General features: G+C 34.0%; 1 protein-coding gene across 1 annotated transcript in view; it reads right to left on the bottom strand.

The window, feature by feature from the left end:
- Window positions 1–19,617, bottom strand: part of LOC137628487 (uncharacterized) — a 131,308-nt gene that overhangs the window by 33,888 nt on the left and 77,803 nt on the right. The window contains exons 12-13 of the mRNA XM_068359642.1: window positions 10,847–11,097; window positions 10,487–10,645 (exon numbers count right to left, since the gene is read on the bottom strand). Coding sequence (XP_068215743.1) covers window positions 10,487–10,645; window positions 10,847–11,097 — 410 coding nt within the window. The remainder of the gene's footprint in view (window positions 1–10,486; window positions 10,646–10,846; window positions 11,098–19,617) is intronic.

The raw sequence follows: 19,617 nt of genomic DNA, 5'->3' as shown, positions 1-19,617 counted from the left end.
TATAGCTTAGCTATTTCACCTGTTGGAGCCCTTGGCCTTATAACATTTTGCTTTTCAAGCTAGGGTTGTAGTTCAACTATTTTTCCTGTTGGAGCTCTTGGGTTTATAACATCCTCCTTTTCTAACTGGGGATATAGCTTGGCTATTTTCTATGTTGGATCCCTAGGGTTCATAACATCCTCCTTTTCTAACTAGGGATATAGCTTAGCTATTTTCTATATTGGAGCCCTAGGGTTTATAACATCCTCCTTTTCTAACTGGGGATATAGCTTAGCTAAAAACAATAATAATGAATTAATAATACGGTATCCTTACCTCCAGGCATTTCCAGCAAGTGCAAAGACCCTTCCGATGTGACATGATGGTGTCACCAGTGTACAAAAATCAAAAGACAGATTGATTTCCAAAAACAACTTGTTGATAAACCAAAAACACAGTTATCAAATTCGACATCATAAACACAGCACGAGCGTCTCGGCACCAGCATTTCCGTTATCGCATTCAACCGTCGTAAGATACATTTGAAATTCGAAATGCTCCCGCGAACAGCCAATCAGCAGCGGGCTTCAAGCCAAGGGCCGTTAAACCTCCTCCTCAGCAGCAGCCCACCATGAAAACTGGGGCCTTTCATGGCCTTTTACCCTCGGGTATCGCGCCCTTCAAACACATGCTCTGACGTTAGACCCCTCCATACGCCTACCTGGCTTCTTCCTCCTCCTCCTCCTCACCTCCGCCTCTTCCTCTTCTTCTCTTTCCTCCTCCTCAGATTCCACCATTTCTCATCTTCCTCCACCCTGTGAGCCTCCCATGACCACCCTCTACAACCGTTCTGTAATTTCCTTCACGCTCGCAACGCAGCCAAAAGTGAAACAGGAACATGAGTGTGTATGTGTGTCTGTGTGTACTAAGAATGGACCCAGATGTTGGTGGGAAGGGGGTTGGGGGATTCAGAACAGTATCTGTCGTGCCATAATGAAATAAGGAGCAGTCACTTCCATGAGAGAGAGGGGAATAATGAATCCCTTGTCGTCTCGGTGTTAATGAGAGGAATTTTGTTTATTGCAAATTTTCCTTCTCGAACTTGCTAAGCAAAGAAATTACGTTTGTTATATCACTAGTACTTCAACGATTTTTTCTTAATTTATTAAAGTTTATCAAGGTTTATTGCTGTAATTAAAATATAATTCAGTTCTTTACTGCAATATTGCAAGTTTCCTTCTGGAACTTTCTAAACAAAGAAATTACGTTTGTTATATCACTAGTACTTTAACGATTTTTTTAATTTATTAAAGTTTATAAAGGTTTATTGCTGTAATTAAAATATAGTTCAGTTCTTTACTGCAATATTGCAATTTTCCTTCTAGAACTTTCTAAACAAAGAAATTACGTTTGTTATGACACTAGTATTTTGATGAAAAAAAATATTTATTTTCTAATTTATTAAAGTTTATCAGGGTTTATTACTGTAATGAAAATAAAACCCACTTGTCTATTGCAGTTTCCCTTCTCGAATTTTTTAAATAAAGAAATTACGTTTCTTATAACACTTGCATTTTAACGAAAAAAAAATATATTTTCCAATTTATTAAAATTTATCAAGGGATATTACTGTAACTAAAATAGTAGTTCATCCTTTAATTTTTTTGTTTTTTTAAATTAGAGAAATATCATTTTTTCTTTTCATCTGATGCCTAAAATAAACTACAGTGAGAAAGAGGGTTTTTTCCAAGCCTTAATTTATTCTACTAAGAGAAGAAAAAAAAAATTCTGATTTCAATCGAACATATAATTGATTGGCAGGGAAATTACGCTTCCTTTCGGAAAAAAAAACTATTCTTTTCATTATGAAAAAAAAAATTTAAAAATAAATAAATTTCGTCATTGTTTTTCAATAAATACAATTATTGAATTTATAAAAAAAGTAAGTTTTTAATTTTATCTTTTCTAATAAAACAGTTATTATTGAAAAAAAAATTAAAAATACATTCGTCATAGTTTTCCAATAAATCCAATTATTGAATTTATCAATAAGTGATTTTTTAATTTTATCTTTTCAAACAAAAATAGTTATTATCATCTCCCAAGAACATTGAAGCAAACCTCTTTTGGCACCTTACCTAAAATTCAGGTTTCCTCAAACTTCACCCGCTCTTCCCCCAGCTTCCTGTATCACCTTCCCCTCCATTCCCCCTCTTACCATATGATCCTTTATCCCCATCCCCTTAAAACCCCTCCTTTATCACCTAACCACCCACCTTTATGCCCTACCCACAACACCACCCACCTTTCGACTACATTGCCAACCACCTGTCCTTTCCTGCCTACACATTCAACCCTTTTTTCATTATCGTTAACATCTTTTTTATCTTGTTCTTTTCATTTCTTACTTATATATCTTCCATTTTCTTTTTGTATTCTTTCGTTCTGTTCCTTTCCTTTATTTTATTAACATATTTCTTCCCCTTTATATCATTCTCTATATTATGGCGTTCATTATTCTTTCTTCTTTCTTTGCGTTGTTTTTTCTTCATATTTTTTAGATTAAAATATTTCTTTTTTAACTTGTTCCTTTTATTTCTTACTTATATATCTTCAATTTTCTTTTTGTATTCCTTCGTTCCATTCATTTCCTTTATTTTATTTACACATTTCTTCCCTTTATATTATTCTCTATATTATGACGTTTATTATCCTTTCTTCTATCTTTGCGTTGTTTTTTCTTCATATTTTTTTAGATTAAAATATCTTTTTTTTTAACTTGTTCCTTTCATTTCTTACTTATATACCTTCAATTTTCTTTTTGTATTCCTTCATTCTGTTCATTTCCTTTATTTTATTTACACATTTCTTCCCTTTATATTATTCTCTGTATTATGGCGTTCATTATTCTTTCTTCTATCTTTGCGTTGAATTTTTATTTTTATTTTTTAGATTAAAATATCTTTTTTTTAACTTGTTCCTTTCATTTCTTACTTATATATCTTCAATTTTCTTTTCGTGTTCTTTCGATCTGTTCATTTCCTTTATTTCATTTACACAGTTCTTCCCTTTATATTATTCTCTATATTATGACGTTCATTATTCTTTCTTCTTTCTTTGCGTTGATTTTTTCTTTTTATTTTTTAGACTAAATTATTTTTTCAACTTGTTCTTTTCATTTCTTACTTATATATCTTCAATTTTCTTTTTGTATTCCTTCGTTCTGTTCATTTCCTTTACTTTATTAACATATTTCTTCCCCTTTATATCATTCTCTATTTTGTGACGTTCATTATCCTTTCTTCTATCTTTGCGTTGTTTTTTCTTCATATTTTTTAGATTAAAATATTTTTTTAACTTGTCATTTTCCTTTCTTACTTATATATCTTCAATTTTCTCTTTGTATTCCTTCGTTCTGTTCATTTCCTTTTTTTATTAACAAATTTCTTCCCTTTATATTATTCTCTATTTTATGACATTCATTATCTTTTCTTCTATCTTTTCGTTGTTTTTCTTCATATTTCTAGATTGATATTTCTTTTTTAACTGGTTCTTTTCATTTCTTACTTAAATATCTTCCATTTTCTTTTTGTATTCCTTCGTTCTGTTCATTTCCTTTACTTTATTAACACATTTCTTTCCCTTTATATTATTCTCTATATTATGACGTTTATTATCCTTTCTTCAATCTTTGCGTTGTTTTTTTTTCATATTTTTTAGATTAAAATATTTTTTTCAACTTGTCATTTTCATTTCTTACTTATGAGACCGTTAATTTTCTTTTTGTATTCTTTCGTTCCGTTCATTTCCTTTATTTTATTTACACATTTCTTCCCTTTATATTATTCTCTATATTGTGACGTTCCTTATTCTTTCTTCAATCTTTACGTTGTTTTTTCTTCATATTTTTAGATTAAAATTATATATTTTCGTTTCTTAAAAGAATTTTTTCAAGTAACTATAATATTACTGCTTTTCGTTTCTCACTAATTACTTCTGTATTCATAATTATTTGTTTTAATCTTATCTAACTTTTTTATTATTCCTTTTATATCCCGTTATTGTTTTTACCAACAGTATTTTCCCTTTTCATGTCAGATATTTTCCTTTTCTCCTTTTACATTATTTCCCTATTTCAATTATTTTACTGATTCTTATAATTATCAAACTTTCAAATACTTCCCACGATTTAAAAGCCAAGAGATTTTTGCCATTTCATGTAAGGTTTTTCCAGTTTTTCTTTTACATTATTTTCCTGACTAAATAATTTTCCTATAATTGAACTTTCAAGATTTCCTACAATTTGAAAGTTAACAGATTTTGCCTTTCCGTGTCAGGTTTTCCAATTTCTCTTTTATATCATTTCCCTGACTATTTAAATTATTTTCCTGATATATATTATTAATTGCATGTTTTTGATAACTTTGTGAGAAACTTCAGGCATTTACCAAACGAATGACACCAACCTGACTTCTCTATGACAAAAATTAAGGCTGTTAGAGCAATTTAAAAAGAATATATAGTAAAATGTGCTCGAAATTTAACCTTACCTTGGGGGTAAAAGGGTTAATAAACTTTCAGATATTTCCTACAATTTACAAACTCACAAAATTCGACCTTCGTATCTATAAAAAAAAAAATAAAAATAAAAATATATAGCAAAATGTGCTCAAAATTTAACCTTACCTTGGGGGTAAAAGGGTTAATAAACTTTCAGATATTTCCTACAATTTACAACCTAACAAAATTCGACCTTCGAATCTAAAAAAAAAAAAAAAAAAAAAAAAAAAAAAAAAAAAAAAAAAAAATTCTGCCAAAATGCAAACACCGAACCGTCAAAACAAGCAAGGAATTTTGGCACTAGCAAACATGGCTCACAATGAAGTAAACAATCAATGTTTTGTTTACATCTGAAATCCCTCTCCTTCTGGGCTTTCACTTCCGGGTTAAGCATTAACGAGGTTCTGTTATTATCACGAGTCTAATTATCTCAGTATTGCGACCTTCACCAACTTTCAGGCAGATCATACAAATTTGAAACGTAAAGGAACTGAAGTTCTAAAGTGCCACTTGTCACTGCAAAAGAAGTTCCGAAGTGCCACTTTTGTCACTACAAAAGAAGTTTCAAAGTGCCACTTTTGTCCCTGCAACTGAACTTCCAAAGTGCCACTTGTCACTGCAAAAAAGAAGTTCTTAAGTGCCATTTGTCACTGCAAAAGAAGTTCCAAAGTGCCACTTTTGTCACTGCAACTGAAGTTCCAAAGTGTCACTTTTGTCACTGCAACTGACGTTCCAAAGGGCCACTTTTGTCACTGCAAAAAGAAGTTCTTAAGTGCCACTTGTCACTGCAACTGAAGTTCCAAAGTGCCACTTTTGTCACTGCAACTGAAGTTCCAAAGTGCCACTTTTGTTAGTACAAAAGAAGTTCCAAACGACCACTTTTGTCACTGCAACTGAAGTTCCAACGTGTCAATTTTGTCACTGCGCGTGAAGTTCCAAAGTACCACTTTTGTAACTGCAACTGACGTTCCAAAGGGCCACTTTTGTCACTGCAACTGAAGTTCCAACGTGTCACTTTTGTTACTGCAAAAGAAGTTCCAACGGACCACTTTTGTCACTGCAACTGAAGTTGTTCCAACGTGTCACTTTTGTTACTACAAAAGAAGTTCTAAAGTGTCACTTTTGTCACTGCAAGCGAAGTTCCAACGTGTCCCTTTTGTTACTGCAAAAGAAGTTCCAACTTGTCAATTTTGTTACTGCAAAAGAAGTTCCAAAGGACGACTTTTGTCACTGCAACTGAAGTTGTTCCAACGTGTCACTTTAGTTACTACAAAAAAAGTTCTAAAGTTTCACTTTTGTCACTGCAAAAGAAGTTCCAAAGGGCCACTTGTCACTGCAAAAGAAGTTCCAAAGTACTACTGTTGTCACTGTAACAGAATTTCCAAAGTGCCACTTTTGTTATTGCAAAAAAGGTTCCAAAGTGCCACTTTTGTCACTATACACTAAAGTTCCTGAAGTTCCAAAGTGCCACATTTGTTACTGCAAAAGAAGTGCCATAGTGCCACTTCTGTCACTGCAAGTGAAGTTACAATGTGCCACTTTTGTCACTGAAACTGAAGTTCCAAAGTGCCACTTTTGTTACAGCAAAAGAAGTTCCAAAATGCCACTTTTGTCACTACAACTGAAGTTCCAAAGTGTCACTTTTTGTCACTGCAAGTGAAGTTCCAAAGTACCACTTTTGTTACTCCAAAAGAAGTTTCAAAGTACCACTTATGTCACTGCAACTGAAGTTTCAAAGTGTCCCTTTTGTCACTGCAACTGAAGTTCCAAAGTGTCACTTTTGTCACTGCAACTGAAGTTCTAAAGTGTCACTTTTGTCACTACAAATGAAGTTCTAATGTGTCACTTTTGTCACTGCAAGTGAAGTTCCAAAGTGCCACTTTTGTCACTGCAAGTGAAGTTCTAATGTGTCACTTTTGTCACTGCAAAAGGATTTCCAAAGTGTCACTTTTGTCACTGCAACTGAAGTTCCAAAGTGACATTTTGTCACTGCAACTAAAGTTCCAAACTGCCACTTTTGTTACTGCAAAAGAAGTTCTAAAGTGTCACTTTTTTCACTGCAACTGAAGTTCCAAAGTGACATTTTGTCACTGCAACTAAAGTTCCAAACTGCCACTTTTGTTACTGCAAAAGAAGTTCTAAAGTGTCACTTTTTTCACTGCAACTGAAGTTCCAAAGCGTCACTTTTGTCACTGCAACTGAAGTTCCAAAGTGCCATTTTTGTCACTGCAACTGAAGTTCCAAAGTGCCACTTTTGTTACTGCAAAAGAGGTTCCAAAGTGTCACTTTTGTCACTGCAGCTGAAGTTCCAAAGTGCCACTTTTGTTACTGCAAAATAAATTCAAAGGTGTCCCTTTTGTCACTGCAACTAAAGTTTCAACGTGTCACTTTTGTTATTGCAAAAGAAGATCCAAAGTGCAACTTTTGTCACTGCAACTGCTGAAATTCCTAAGCGCCTCTTGTCATTGCAAAAGAAGCTCCAAATTACTACTTTCTATCACTGCAACTTAAGTTCCAAAGTGACACTTGTCACTGCAAAAGAAGTTCCAAAGTACCACTTTTGTCACTGCAACGGAAGTTCCAAAGTGTCACTTTTGTCACTGAAATTGAAATTCCAAAGTGTCACTTTTGTCATTGCAAAAGGAGTTCCCAAGTATCACTTTTGTCAATGCAACATAAGTTCCAAAGTGTCACTTTTGTCACTGCAATGGAAGTTGCAAAGTGCTACTTATGTGACTGCAGCTTCACCTTAACAAGTGTCCAACTAAGGTTCCTATGTTAAAGCATTTCTGTCAAGCCGTCAGACCCTCAGTTTCTAGGTCCTCAAGATCTCTCTCCCCAAAAGGATTAAATTCTTATCTTCTCCCATTCTCAACATATGACCAAACCATTTCGTAAAACATTAATCCAACTTCTGGCCATTTCTAATCTTTCATATTCTCTATTTTCCAAATATATCGCCATATCTATTTGATCTAAACTAATTCAACCACTTCATTCCACATCAGTGGTAATTTTTCAATTTTGTAAAGGGTTAGGTAAACATTCGAACTTCTGCAGATCTCCTACTGCCTTTAATATCTCTTCAAAATTTTAAAAGGAAACTAAAAAATTTTCAATTAAAGATTAAAAGGTTTTAAAAATTACCGTGGGTCGAAGAATTGGGAAACCTGATCAGAAAAGCGAAACTTATAGTTTTCTAAGAAACTTTAACGTAGCCGATACTTTGAAAGAAAAAAAAAACTAGAATACTGAAAACTGACCAGCATCAACTAAATCTCTAAGAAGGTTCAATTTGACAGGTATGTAATTTAGATTTTTAAAAAGATATTATAAATAAAGAACGATATTGAACCAAGATTTATTTCAAATGAAGATTGAAATTTAATCATAATTGAAGTTTATATTTAAAGAAAATGTGATCTTTCGAGCACTTATTTAAAAAAAAAAAAAAAAAAAAAAAAAAGGTGATACTCCTAATTCTGGAGAATATTTTAGATTGAAAAGAAATAATATACTTTTTGGAACGAAGACTAAAAAGAGGAACCTTTAATGGAAAATGAAAACGAAGAAAAAAGCGAATAAAAAACCGAGTAAAGAAAATTGAATAAAAAAAAAAATCGACCTTTGCTCAACTTCCTGATGATCGAAAAGTGGCACCCAGTCTAGAAAATCGGTGCCTCAACGAGTATTATAATTGCAAAGCGGCACTTCAAAAACATTTTCCTGCTTGGCACTCCACACGGGGCCCACATCCTCACGTACACGAACGCCCCAAGATCACGCCCAAAAAACCCACATACAACCCGCTCTTACGTAAACACGCCCACACGGGAATCAGACCGCGAACTGTCGTGAGGTGGATTTAAATTCTTTAAGTAAAGTGAATCCGAAGAAAAATAAACGGTGAGAAAAACCTTATATTCTGCCAATAATCACAACCGTTTGAGCACTTGTGCTTAGCATAAATACATGGAAATACATGTGGTCCTCTCTCTCTCTCTCTCAATATATATATATGCATACATATACATGGGTGTGTATACGAATACCAATTATACACACACACGCATATATACAGTATATGTATATATATGCATACACACACACACACACACACATATATATATATATATATATATATATATATATATATATATAGATCTATATATATTTATATATATAAATGTATATATATACATATATATATATATATATATATATATATATATATATATATATGGTGCAAACAAGTACAATGTCGTACTTCCTTGTTATCTTGAAAAGGTTCCACAATGATGTAAGACGTGTTTGAAAACTTGGTGTATATTTGTAATATCTACAAATATACACCAAGTTTTCAAACACGTCTTACATCATTGTGGAACCTTTTCAAGATATATATATATATATATATATATATATATATATATATATATATGTTTATATATATATATATTATATATATATCTATATATATGTATATATATACATATATATATATATATATATATATATATATATATATATATATATATATATATATATATCTTGAAAAGGTTCCACAATGATGTAAGACGTGTTTGAAAACTTGGTGTATATTTGTAATATCTACAAATATACACCAAGTTTTCAAACACGTCTTACATCATTGTGGAACCTTTTCAAGATATATATATATATATATATATATATATATATATATATATATATATATATATATATATATATATTATATATATCTATATATATGTATATATATACATATATATATATATATATATATATATATATATATATATATATATATATATATATATATATATATATATATATGTATATATATTCTGCGGCTGATAAAAGTTATATTTCGGCTAAAACCATTATGAGAGAAATTAAAACAAAGATAGCTTAGTATTTTTCGGAAAGTTGCGCAAATTGTTCAGTACCTTAAAAACCCTCAGTGGCCGAGGATTAATCAGTCAGTTGATTAATCTATATACATAGAGTGGCATCGCAAATTCAAAGGTCATCAACGCAAAAGTCATGGCAGGGGAGAATACCAGGTATCTAGGGTATACTTTTAAAAAAGTAATTTTCTGAAATTTCAAATCTCATTAATGCATGAAAAATAAGTAAACAAAGTACCAGCTTCTTAAGGCCTCGCTAATAAGCCATTTCTTGCCTACTTAGCCAAGTCTCAGGTCTGTACGGGTTGAAGGTAGACGAGAAACAGAAGACTTGCTCTACTGTCCTTATTATCAGTAATAACAGTGGTAGTCCTCGTAAAAACAAGTCAAAATTTTCCATGGAAGTAGGCGGACAACACCTTTCTCAAGTATTAGCCCTATTTAAGCCAAGGACCGATTCAGTTTCCTTGTCTTATGCCATACTCTAGTATACTACTCTGGCTATTCCTTCTCCCATTTTAGTCCTAATAATGTTTATAGTTTTACCAGCAGTAGCAATAGTTGTCGTAGCCGTATTAGTGGGTCTAGCTGCAAAATCAGAAGCAGTAGTAATATTTACAGCAAAGTGGCACTAGTAGCTACTTTAGCACCAGTAGCAGTATTTAAAACCTTAGCATAAATACTAGCATCTGTCGTCAAACAGCATTACCGCTAGTACTAGCAACAACGGCATCAGTAGTAGCCTCTGGAGCATTAGTGGCAATAAAAGTCTAAGCAGAATTACTGACAGTAGTAGTCTCAGTAGAATTACTGGCAGTATTTGCAACATTAGCATCAGTAGTAGTCGCAGCAGCATTAGTGGCAGTCTAAGCAAACTTAATGGCAGTTGTAGTCTCAGCAGAATTACTGGCAGTATTTGCAACATTAGCAGTAGTAGTAGTCTCAGCAGAATTACTGGCAGTATTTGCAACATTAGCAGCAGTAGTAGTCTCAGCAGCATTAGTGGTAGTAGTAGTCTAAGCATCAGTGGCACCAGCAGTTTCGGCAGCATTAGCAGCTGTAGTAGTGTCAGCACTAGCAGTTGTAGCAGCATCAGCAGCAGTAATAGTGTCAGAACTGACAACGCAAGAGCCTGTGTTCCACATAAGGTGAAGCAATTGTAACAGAACAGAAGTCTCAGCAGCAGTGGTAATAGTCTAAGCAGATTTAGTAAGAGCATTAACAGCAGAAGCAGTAGTAGTCTCAGCACTGGCAGTTATAGCAGCATCAGCAGCAGTAATAGTCTTAGAACTGACACCGAAAGAGCCTGTGTTCCACATAAGGTGAGGCAATTGTAACAGAACAGAAGTCTAAGCAGCAGTGCTAATAGTCTCAGCAGATTTAGTAGCAGCACTAACAGCAGCAGTAGTAGTAGTATCAGCTCTGGCAGGTGTAGCAGCATCAACAGCAGTAATAGTATCAGAACTGATACCGCAAGAGCCTGTGTCCCAAATAAGGTGAGGTAATTGTAACAGAACAGGAGTCTCAGCAGAAGTGGTAGTCTCAGAAGATTTTATAGTAAAATTAGCAGCAGCAGTAGTAGTGTCAACACAGGCAGTTGTAGCAGCTTCAGCAGCAGTAATAGTGTCAGAACTGACAGCGCAAGAGCCTGTGTTCCACATAAGGTGGGGCAATTGTAACAGAACAGAAGTCTAAGCAGCAGTGCTAATAGTCTCAGAAGATTTAGTAGCAGCAGTAGTAGTAGTCTCAGTAGATTTAGTAGTAGAATTAGCAGGAGCAATACTCTTTGCAGCATTTTTAGCTGTAATATGAAGGCAAGCCTCCAAGAGCAATGGTCTGGGAAGACGCCATTCTCAGGGTTTTTTTCCTCGAAGAGGCGACCAGACCTAAACAGAAACGAGGCCATTTCGCGGTTCAACACGAAGCGACTACCTCTCGTCTAAATATTTAGCGATGAGGTAAATGACGAAGGTGGGTAATGGGCACCATCTGCGGGCCCATGGAACGATCGTAAACACCCATCGCCTGAAAACACTCCCTGGCGTATATTAAAAAGAAGTAAATAAACCACATAGCGTTTTGTGGGGGGTAAAGTTGGTTCCTCTTAGATTTCGGGAGTCGGGTCCCGGAGGAGGAATCATGGAGTCGTAGCTTTTTAGTAACAACAAAAGTAATTTTATAAGAAAATATTCTGTATTAAAAGAGGATTTTTTTCCAAGAAAAATTAAATAAATAAACTCACAGTAACAATGTTTTCAAAATGTATTTTTTCACTAATTGCCAATTAATTCTGCGCCAGTGAAGATATTTACCAATAGTGAAGCAATATTATATAACGGATTTACAATAATCACCACCCCTATATAATAAAGAATATCGTGCCTAGCTGTGTGTATATATATATATATATATATATATATATATATATATATATATATATATATATATATATATATATATATAGAGAGAGAGAGAGAGAGAGAGAGAGAGAGAGAGAGAGAGAGAGACATATATATATATATATATATATATATATATATATATAGATATATATATATGTATATATATATATATATATATATATATATATATATACATATCTATATATATACATACATATATATATATATATATATATATATATATATCTTTCCCGTCACGTTCAGCAGCATTGTCAGACATATGACTACCCTGGTGAGATGGGGTACACCGAGAACTCCACGTGGAAACCACAATCTACCACAAATTGCCGAAACTATCGGGTTGTAGTTTAGAAAGGGGGGAGATGGGAAGTGTTGTGTGTGTAAGTGTGTGTGTGTTTGTGTGTGCGTGCGCATGCATATCTATCTAAATATTTAGACGTCATGTTTGATAGCTCGGATACACTAGTAATTAATAATAATAATAATAATAATAATAATAATAATAATAACTAGCGGAACCCGTGAAAATTACAAGAAATTATATTTTCAATACTAATTATCTTGTTCCTAACCTATACATGTTTGAATAAAATGTCCCGAGATTAATTCGATAATCTAGTTTATGGAAATTGATAGAACTCAATTTTTTGTCTAATATTAAAAAAGAAGAGTCAGGTTCTAAAGACAAAATTGGGAAAACTATATAAAATGTGTTTTGGTTAAGTGATCAAAGTCTGATGTGAATTTGTAAGAGCATACCATGAAATAATGATAATAATAATAATAATAATAATAATAATAATAATAATAATAATAATAATAATAATAAAAGCTAAGAAGGAAATCAGGCAGGCCAAAGAACCTTGTCTGCAACGCCTTGGCAAAGTTAATTATCCCAAAACGGTCCAGATTTATGGTTAACCAAAATAGTTCAGCATCAGGTATTAATAGCGAGGGCCTTCAACCACGTGTCTAGACAATGACAAACATCAAAAAAAGTTTTCTCTTCACCTCAGTGGAAATAGAAATGGGCCCACCCCCAAAATTTGGTTCCCGGTGCGACCCCGCGCTGAAGGTCAGACAAGCGGATTATGAATGGAGAAAAAGGGATAATTGTCGAAGATGTGGATAGAAAGACGGGAAATGGAGGCTAGAAATAGATACCCAAAATCATTCATTAGTTTTTTATCATTACTGAAGTTCGTAGTGACAGAATATAAAAGGAAAGATAAGTAATGGTTTGAGGAACTGGATTGTAGGATAAGTAAGGAAGGATAAGTAATGATTTAAGGAAGTGGATTGTAGAGTAAGGAAGGATAAGTCATGATATAAGGAAGTGGATTGTAGGATAAGTAATGATTTAAGGAAGTGGATTGTAGGATAAGTAAGGAAGGATAAGTAATGATTAAAGGAAGTGGATTTTAGGATAAGTAAGGAAGGATAAGTAAAGATTTAAGGAAGTGGATTGTAAGATGAGCAAGGCAGGATGAGTAATGATTTAAGGATGTGGATTGTAGGATAAGTACGGCGGGATAAGTAATGAATTAAGGATGTGGGTTGTAGGATAAGTAAGAAAGGATGAGTAATGAATTAAGGAAGTGGGTTGTAGGATAAGAAAGGATGAGTAATGATTTAAGGAAGTGGATTGTAGCATAAGTAAGGAAGGATAAGTAATGATTTAAGGAAGTGGATTGTAGGATAAGTAAGGAAGGTTATGTAATAGTTTAAGGAAGTGGATTGTAGGATAAGTAAGGAAGGATGAGTAATGATTTAAGGAAGTGAATTGTAGGATAAGTAAGGAAGGATAAGTAATGATTGAAGGATGTTGATTGTAGGATAAGTAAAGAAGGATAAGTAATGATTTAAGGAAGTGGATTATAGGATAAGTAAGGAAGGATAAGTAATGGTTTAAGAAAGTGGATTGAAGGATAAGTAAGGCAGGATGAGTACTGATTTAAGGAAGTGGATTGTAGCATAAGTAAGGAAGGATAGGTAATGATTTAAGGAAGTGGATTGTGGGATAAGTAAGGAGGGATAAGTAATGATTCAAGGAAGTGGATTGTAGGATAAGTAAGGAAGGTTAAGTAATGGTTTAAGGAAGTGGATTGTAGGATAAGTTAGGAAGGATAAGTAATGATTTAAGGAAGTGGATTATAGGATAAGTACGGCGGGATAAGTAATGAATTAAGGATGTGGGTTGTAGGATAAGTAAGAAAGGATGAGTAATGAATTAAGGAAGTGGGTTGTAGGATAAGAAAGGATGAGTAATGATTTAAGGAAGTGGATTGTAGGATAAGTAAGGAAGGATAAGTAATGATTTAAGGAAGTGGATAGTAGGATAAGTAAGGAAGGTTATGTAATAGTTTAAGGAAGTGGATTGTAGGATAAGTAAGGAAGGATGAGTAATGATTTAAGGAAGTGAATTGTAGGATAAGTAAGGAAGGATAAGTAATGATTGAAGGATGTTGATTGTAGGATAAGTAAAGAAGGATAAGTAATGATTTAAGGAAGTGGATTATAGGATAAGTAAGGAAGGATAAGTAATGGTTTAAGAAAGTGGATTGAAGGATAAGTAAGGCAGGATGAGTAATGATTTAAGGAAGTGGATTGTAGCATAAGTAAGGAAGGATAGGTAATGATTTAAGGAAGTGGATTGTGGGATAAGTAAGGAGGGATAAGTAATGATTCAAGGAAGTGGATTGTAGGATAAGTAAGGAAGGTTAAGTAATGGTTTAAGGAAGTGGATTGTAGGATAAGTTAGGAAGGATAAGTAATGATTTAAGGAAGTGGATTATAGGATAAGTAAGGAAGGATAAGTAATGGTTTAAGGAAGTGGATTGAAGGATAAGTAAGGCAGGATGAGTAATGATTTAAGGAAGTGGATTGTAGCATAAGTAAGGAAGGATAGGTAATGATTTAAGGAAGTGGATTATGGGATAAGTAAGGAGGGATAAGTAATGATTCAAGGAAGTGGATTGTAGGATAAGTAAGGAAGGATAAGTAATGGTTTAAGGAAGTGGATTGTAGGATAAGTAAGAAAGGATAAGTAATGATTTAAGGAAGTGGATTGTAGGATAAGTAAGAAAAAGTAATGATTTAAGGAAGTGGATTGTAGGATAAGTAAGGAGGGATGAGTAATGATTTAAGGCAGTGGATTATAGGATAAGTAATGAATTAAGGAAGTGGATTGTAGGATAAGTAAGGAGAGATAAGTAATGAATTAAAGAAGTGGGTTGTAGGATAAGTAAGAAAGGATGAGTAATGAATTAAGGAAGTGGGTTGTAGGATAAGTAAGAAACGATTAGTAATGATTTAAGGAAATAGATTGTAGGATAAGTAAGGAAGGATAAGTAATGATTTACGGAAGTAGATTGTAGGATAAGTAAGGAAGGATAAGTAATGATTTAAGGAAGCAGATTGTAGGATAAGTAAGTTAGGATAAGTAATGGTTTAAGGAAGCGGAATGTAGGATAAGTAAAGAAGGATAAGTAATAGTTTAAGGAAGTGGATTATAGGATAAGTAAGGAAGGATGAGTAATGATTTAAGGAAGTTGACTGTAGGATAAGTAAGGAAGGATACGTAATGGTTTAAGGAAGTGGATTGTAGAATAAGTAAGGAAGGATGAGCAATGATTTAAGGAAGTTGATTGTAGGATAATTAAGGAAGGATAAGTAATGAAGTGGATTGTAGGATAAGTAATGGTTCAAGGAAGTGAATTGTAGGATAAGTAAGGCAGGATGAGTAATTATTTAAAGAAGTGGATTGTAGCATAAGTAAGGAACGATAGGTAATGATTTAAGGAAGTGGATTGTAGCATAAGTAAGGAAGGATAAGTAATGGTTTAAGGAAGTGAATTGTAGGATAAGTAAGGCAGGATGAGTAATGATTTAAGGAAGTGGATTGTAGCATAAGTAAGGAAGGATAGGTAATGATTTAAGGAAGTGGATTGTAGGATAAGTAAGGCAGGGTGAGTAATGATTCAAGGAAGTGGATTGTAGCATAAGTAAGGAAGGATAAGTAATGATTCTAGGAATTGGATTGTAGGATAAGTAATGATTTAAGGAAGTGAATTGTAGGATAAGTAAGGAAGGATAAGTAATGGTTTAATGAAGTGGATTGTAGGATAAGTAAGGCAGGATGAGCAATGATTTAAGGAAGTGGATTGTAGCATAAGGAAGGATAAGTAATGGTTTAAGGAAGTGGATTGTAGGATAAGTAAGACAGGATGAGTAATGATCTAAGGAAGTGGATTGTAGGATATATAATGCATCAAGGATTTGAATTGTAGGATATAACATGGGAGGGCAGAAATAAGGTTACATAAATCAAGTTTAGGCTTTTCTTTTATCATAGAGATCAGATGATGAAAGGGAAAGCCGCTTCAGATGAAATAAGGAGGGAAAAACTAAAAAATAAGATGAAATTAGGAAAGAAAAACTCAAAAAGATAAAATAAGGGAGGAAAAACTAAAAAAATAATATGAAATAAGGAAGGAAAAACTATAAAAAAAAGATGAAATAAGGAAGAAAAAACTAAAAAAATAAGATGAAATAAGAAAGGGAAAATTCAAAAATAAGATGAAACAAAGAAGGAAAAACTCAAGAATAAGAAGAAATAAGGTCACAGAGATCAGCTGATGAAAGGAAAAGCCGCTGCAGATTAAATAGGGAACTAAAAATACAGAAATAAGATGAGATAAGGAAGGAAACACTAAAAAATACGATGAAATAAGGAAGGACAAACTCAACAATTAGAGGAACTAAGAAAAGAAAAACTCAACAATTAGAGGAATTAAGGAAGGAAAACTCAACAATTAGAGGAACTAAGGAAGGACAATCTCAACAATTAGAGGAACTAAGGAAGGAAAACTAAACAATTAGAGGAACTAAGGAAGGAAAACTCAATAATTAGAGGAACTAAGGAAGGAAAACTCAACAATTAGAGGAACTAAGGAAGGACAAACTCTAAAACGGGATAAGAACAATAAGAAAATAGTGAACATGAAGAGGCCCACCCTAATATGAATAAACTTTCAGTTTCTCTCATCGCCGGATTTCAAAGAAAGATTTTGATAGAAATAGCCAAGGTCTATATATATATATATATATATATATATATATATATATATATATATATATATATATATATATATATATATATATATAAAGTTGTAACTTTATAAAATATTTTCCAAAGGTAAAATGTTGTTTTATTTGCATTGACTGTGTGAGAGATCTACGTTCTTAATGGGTCTCTCCAACACTAAGCCCCTTCAGATGACGTAGGTGCGTAGAAGAGGCTTAAAATCGGTACGCTGTCTGGCTGACCTGGTATATCTGGACCGTGGAAATAGCGAAAGGTGAAAAGGTGAGAATAAAAATACAACCTAAAATCGATTTTATTCCACTGAATGGCAATGAATTAAATTAATAATTGGAATTAAAATATTTTCATATTCAGAAGGCGTGATGCATAAAGGATATTAAAATACAGGATAACATCACCCATAAAGGAAATCCTATCACATTTAGAGTAGCATTGGATCACACATAAAAGGGAATCACATCACCCATAAAAGGGAATAAAATCACCCATAAAGGCCATAACATTGTCCATAAAGGGAATCACATCACATATAGAGTAGCATCAGATCACCCATAAAAGGGAATCAAAACACCCATAAAGGACATAAAATCGCCCATAAAAGGGGAATCACATCACCTATAAAGAGGAATCTAATCATCCATAAAGAGGAATCACATCACCCATAAAAGGGGAGTCCCATCACCCATAATGGGGTGTCACATCATCAATAACGGGTAATCTGATCACCCATAAAGGTGAATCACATCACCAATAAAAGGAGAATCACATCACTTATAAAAGGAGCATCACATCACCCAAAAAGGGGAATCACATCACCCATAAAGCACACAACATCGTCCGTAAAGGAGAATCACATCATCCATTTAGAGGATTACATCATCCATAAAGGTAATCACATCACCCATAAAGGGGAATCCCATTACCTATAAATGTATATCACATCACCCATAAAGGGGAATCATCACCCGTAAAGGAAAATCACATCACCCATAAAGGGGAATCACATTACCTATAAATGTCTATCTCATCACCCGTAAAGGGGAATCACATCACCCGTAAAGGAAAATCACATCACCCATAAAGGGGAATCACATTACCTATAAATGTCTATCTCATCACCCGTAAAGGGGAATCAGATCACCCATAAAGGGGAATTACATCACCCATAAAGGGGAATCACATTACCCATAAAGGAGAATCACATTACCCATTAAGAGGAATCACATCACCCATAAAGGGGAATCACATCACCCATAAAGAGGAATCACATCACCCATAAAGGGGAATCACATCACCCATAAAGGGGAATCACATCACCTATAAAGGGAATCTGATCACCCATACAAGGGAATAAAATCACCCATAAAAGGGGAATCACATCACCTATAAAGAGGAATCTAATCACCCATAAAGAGGAATCACATCACCCATAAAAGGGGAATCCCATCACCCATAATGGGGTGTCACATCATCAATAACGGGTAATCTGATCACCCATAAAGGTGAATCACATCACCAATAAAAGGAGAATCACATCACTTATAAAAGGAGCATCACATCACCCAAAAAGGGGAATCACATCACCCATAAAGCACACAGCATCGTCCGTAAAGGAGAATCACATCATCCATTTAGAGGATTACATCATCCATAAAGGTAATCACATCACCCATAAAGGGGAATCCCATTACCTATAAATGTATATCACATCACCCATAAAGGGGAATCATCACCCGTAAAGGAAAATCACATCACCCATAAAGGGGAATCACATTACCTATAAATGTCTATCTCATCACCCGTAAAGGGGAATCACATCACCCGTAAAGGAAAATCACATCACCCATAAAGGGGAATCACATTACCTATAAATGTCTATCTCATCACCCGTAAAGGGGAATCAGATCACCCATAAAGGGGAATTACATCACCCATAAAGGGGAATCACATTACCCATAAAGGAGAATCACATTACCCATTAAGAGGAATCACATCACCCATAAAGGGGAATCACATCACCCATAAAGAGGAATCACATCACCCATAAAGGGGAATCACATCACCCATAAAGGGGAATCACATCACCTATAAAGGGAATCTGATCACCCATACAAGGGAATAAAATCACCCATAAAAGGGGAATCACATCACCTATAAAGAGGAATCTAATCACCCATAAAGAGGAATCACATCACCCATAAAAGGGGAATCCCATCACCCATAATGGGGTGTCACATCATCAATAACGGGTAATCTGATCACCCATAAAGGTGAATCACATCACCAATAAAAGGAGAATCACATCACTTATAAAAGGAGCATCACATCACCCAAAAAGGGGAATCACATCACCCATAAAGCACACAACATCGTCCGTAAAGGAGAATCACATCATCCATTTAGAGGATTACATCATCCATAAAGGTAATCACATCACCCATAAAGGGGAATCCCATTACCTATAAATGTATATCACATCACCCATAAAGGGGAATCATCACCCGTAAAGGAAAATCACATCACCCATAAAGGGGAATCACATTACCTATAAATGTCTATCTCATCACCCGTAAAGGGGAATCACATCACCCGTAAAGGAAAATCACATCACCCATAAAGGGGAATCACATTACCTATA

This window comes from Palaemon carinicauda, chromosome 36 (genome assembly GCF_036898095.1).
Source record: "Palaemon carinicauda isolate YSFRI2023 chromosome 36, ASM3689809v2, whole genome shotgun sequence".
NCBI classification, from domain to species: domain Eukaryota; kingdom Metazoa; phylum Arthropoda; class Malacostraca; order Decapoda; family Palaemonidae; genus Palaemon; species Palaemon carinicauda.
This window is presented reverse-complemented; position numbering and strand designations above follow the sequence as displayed.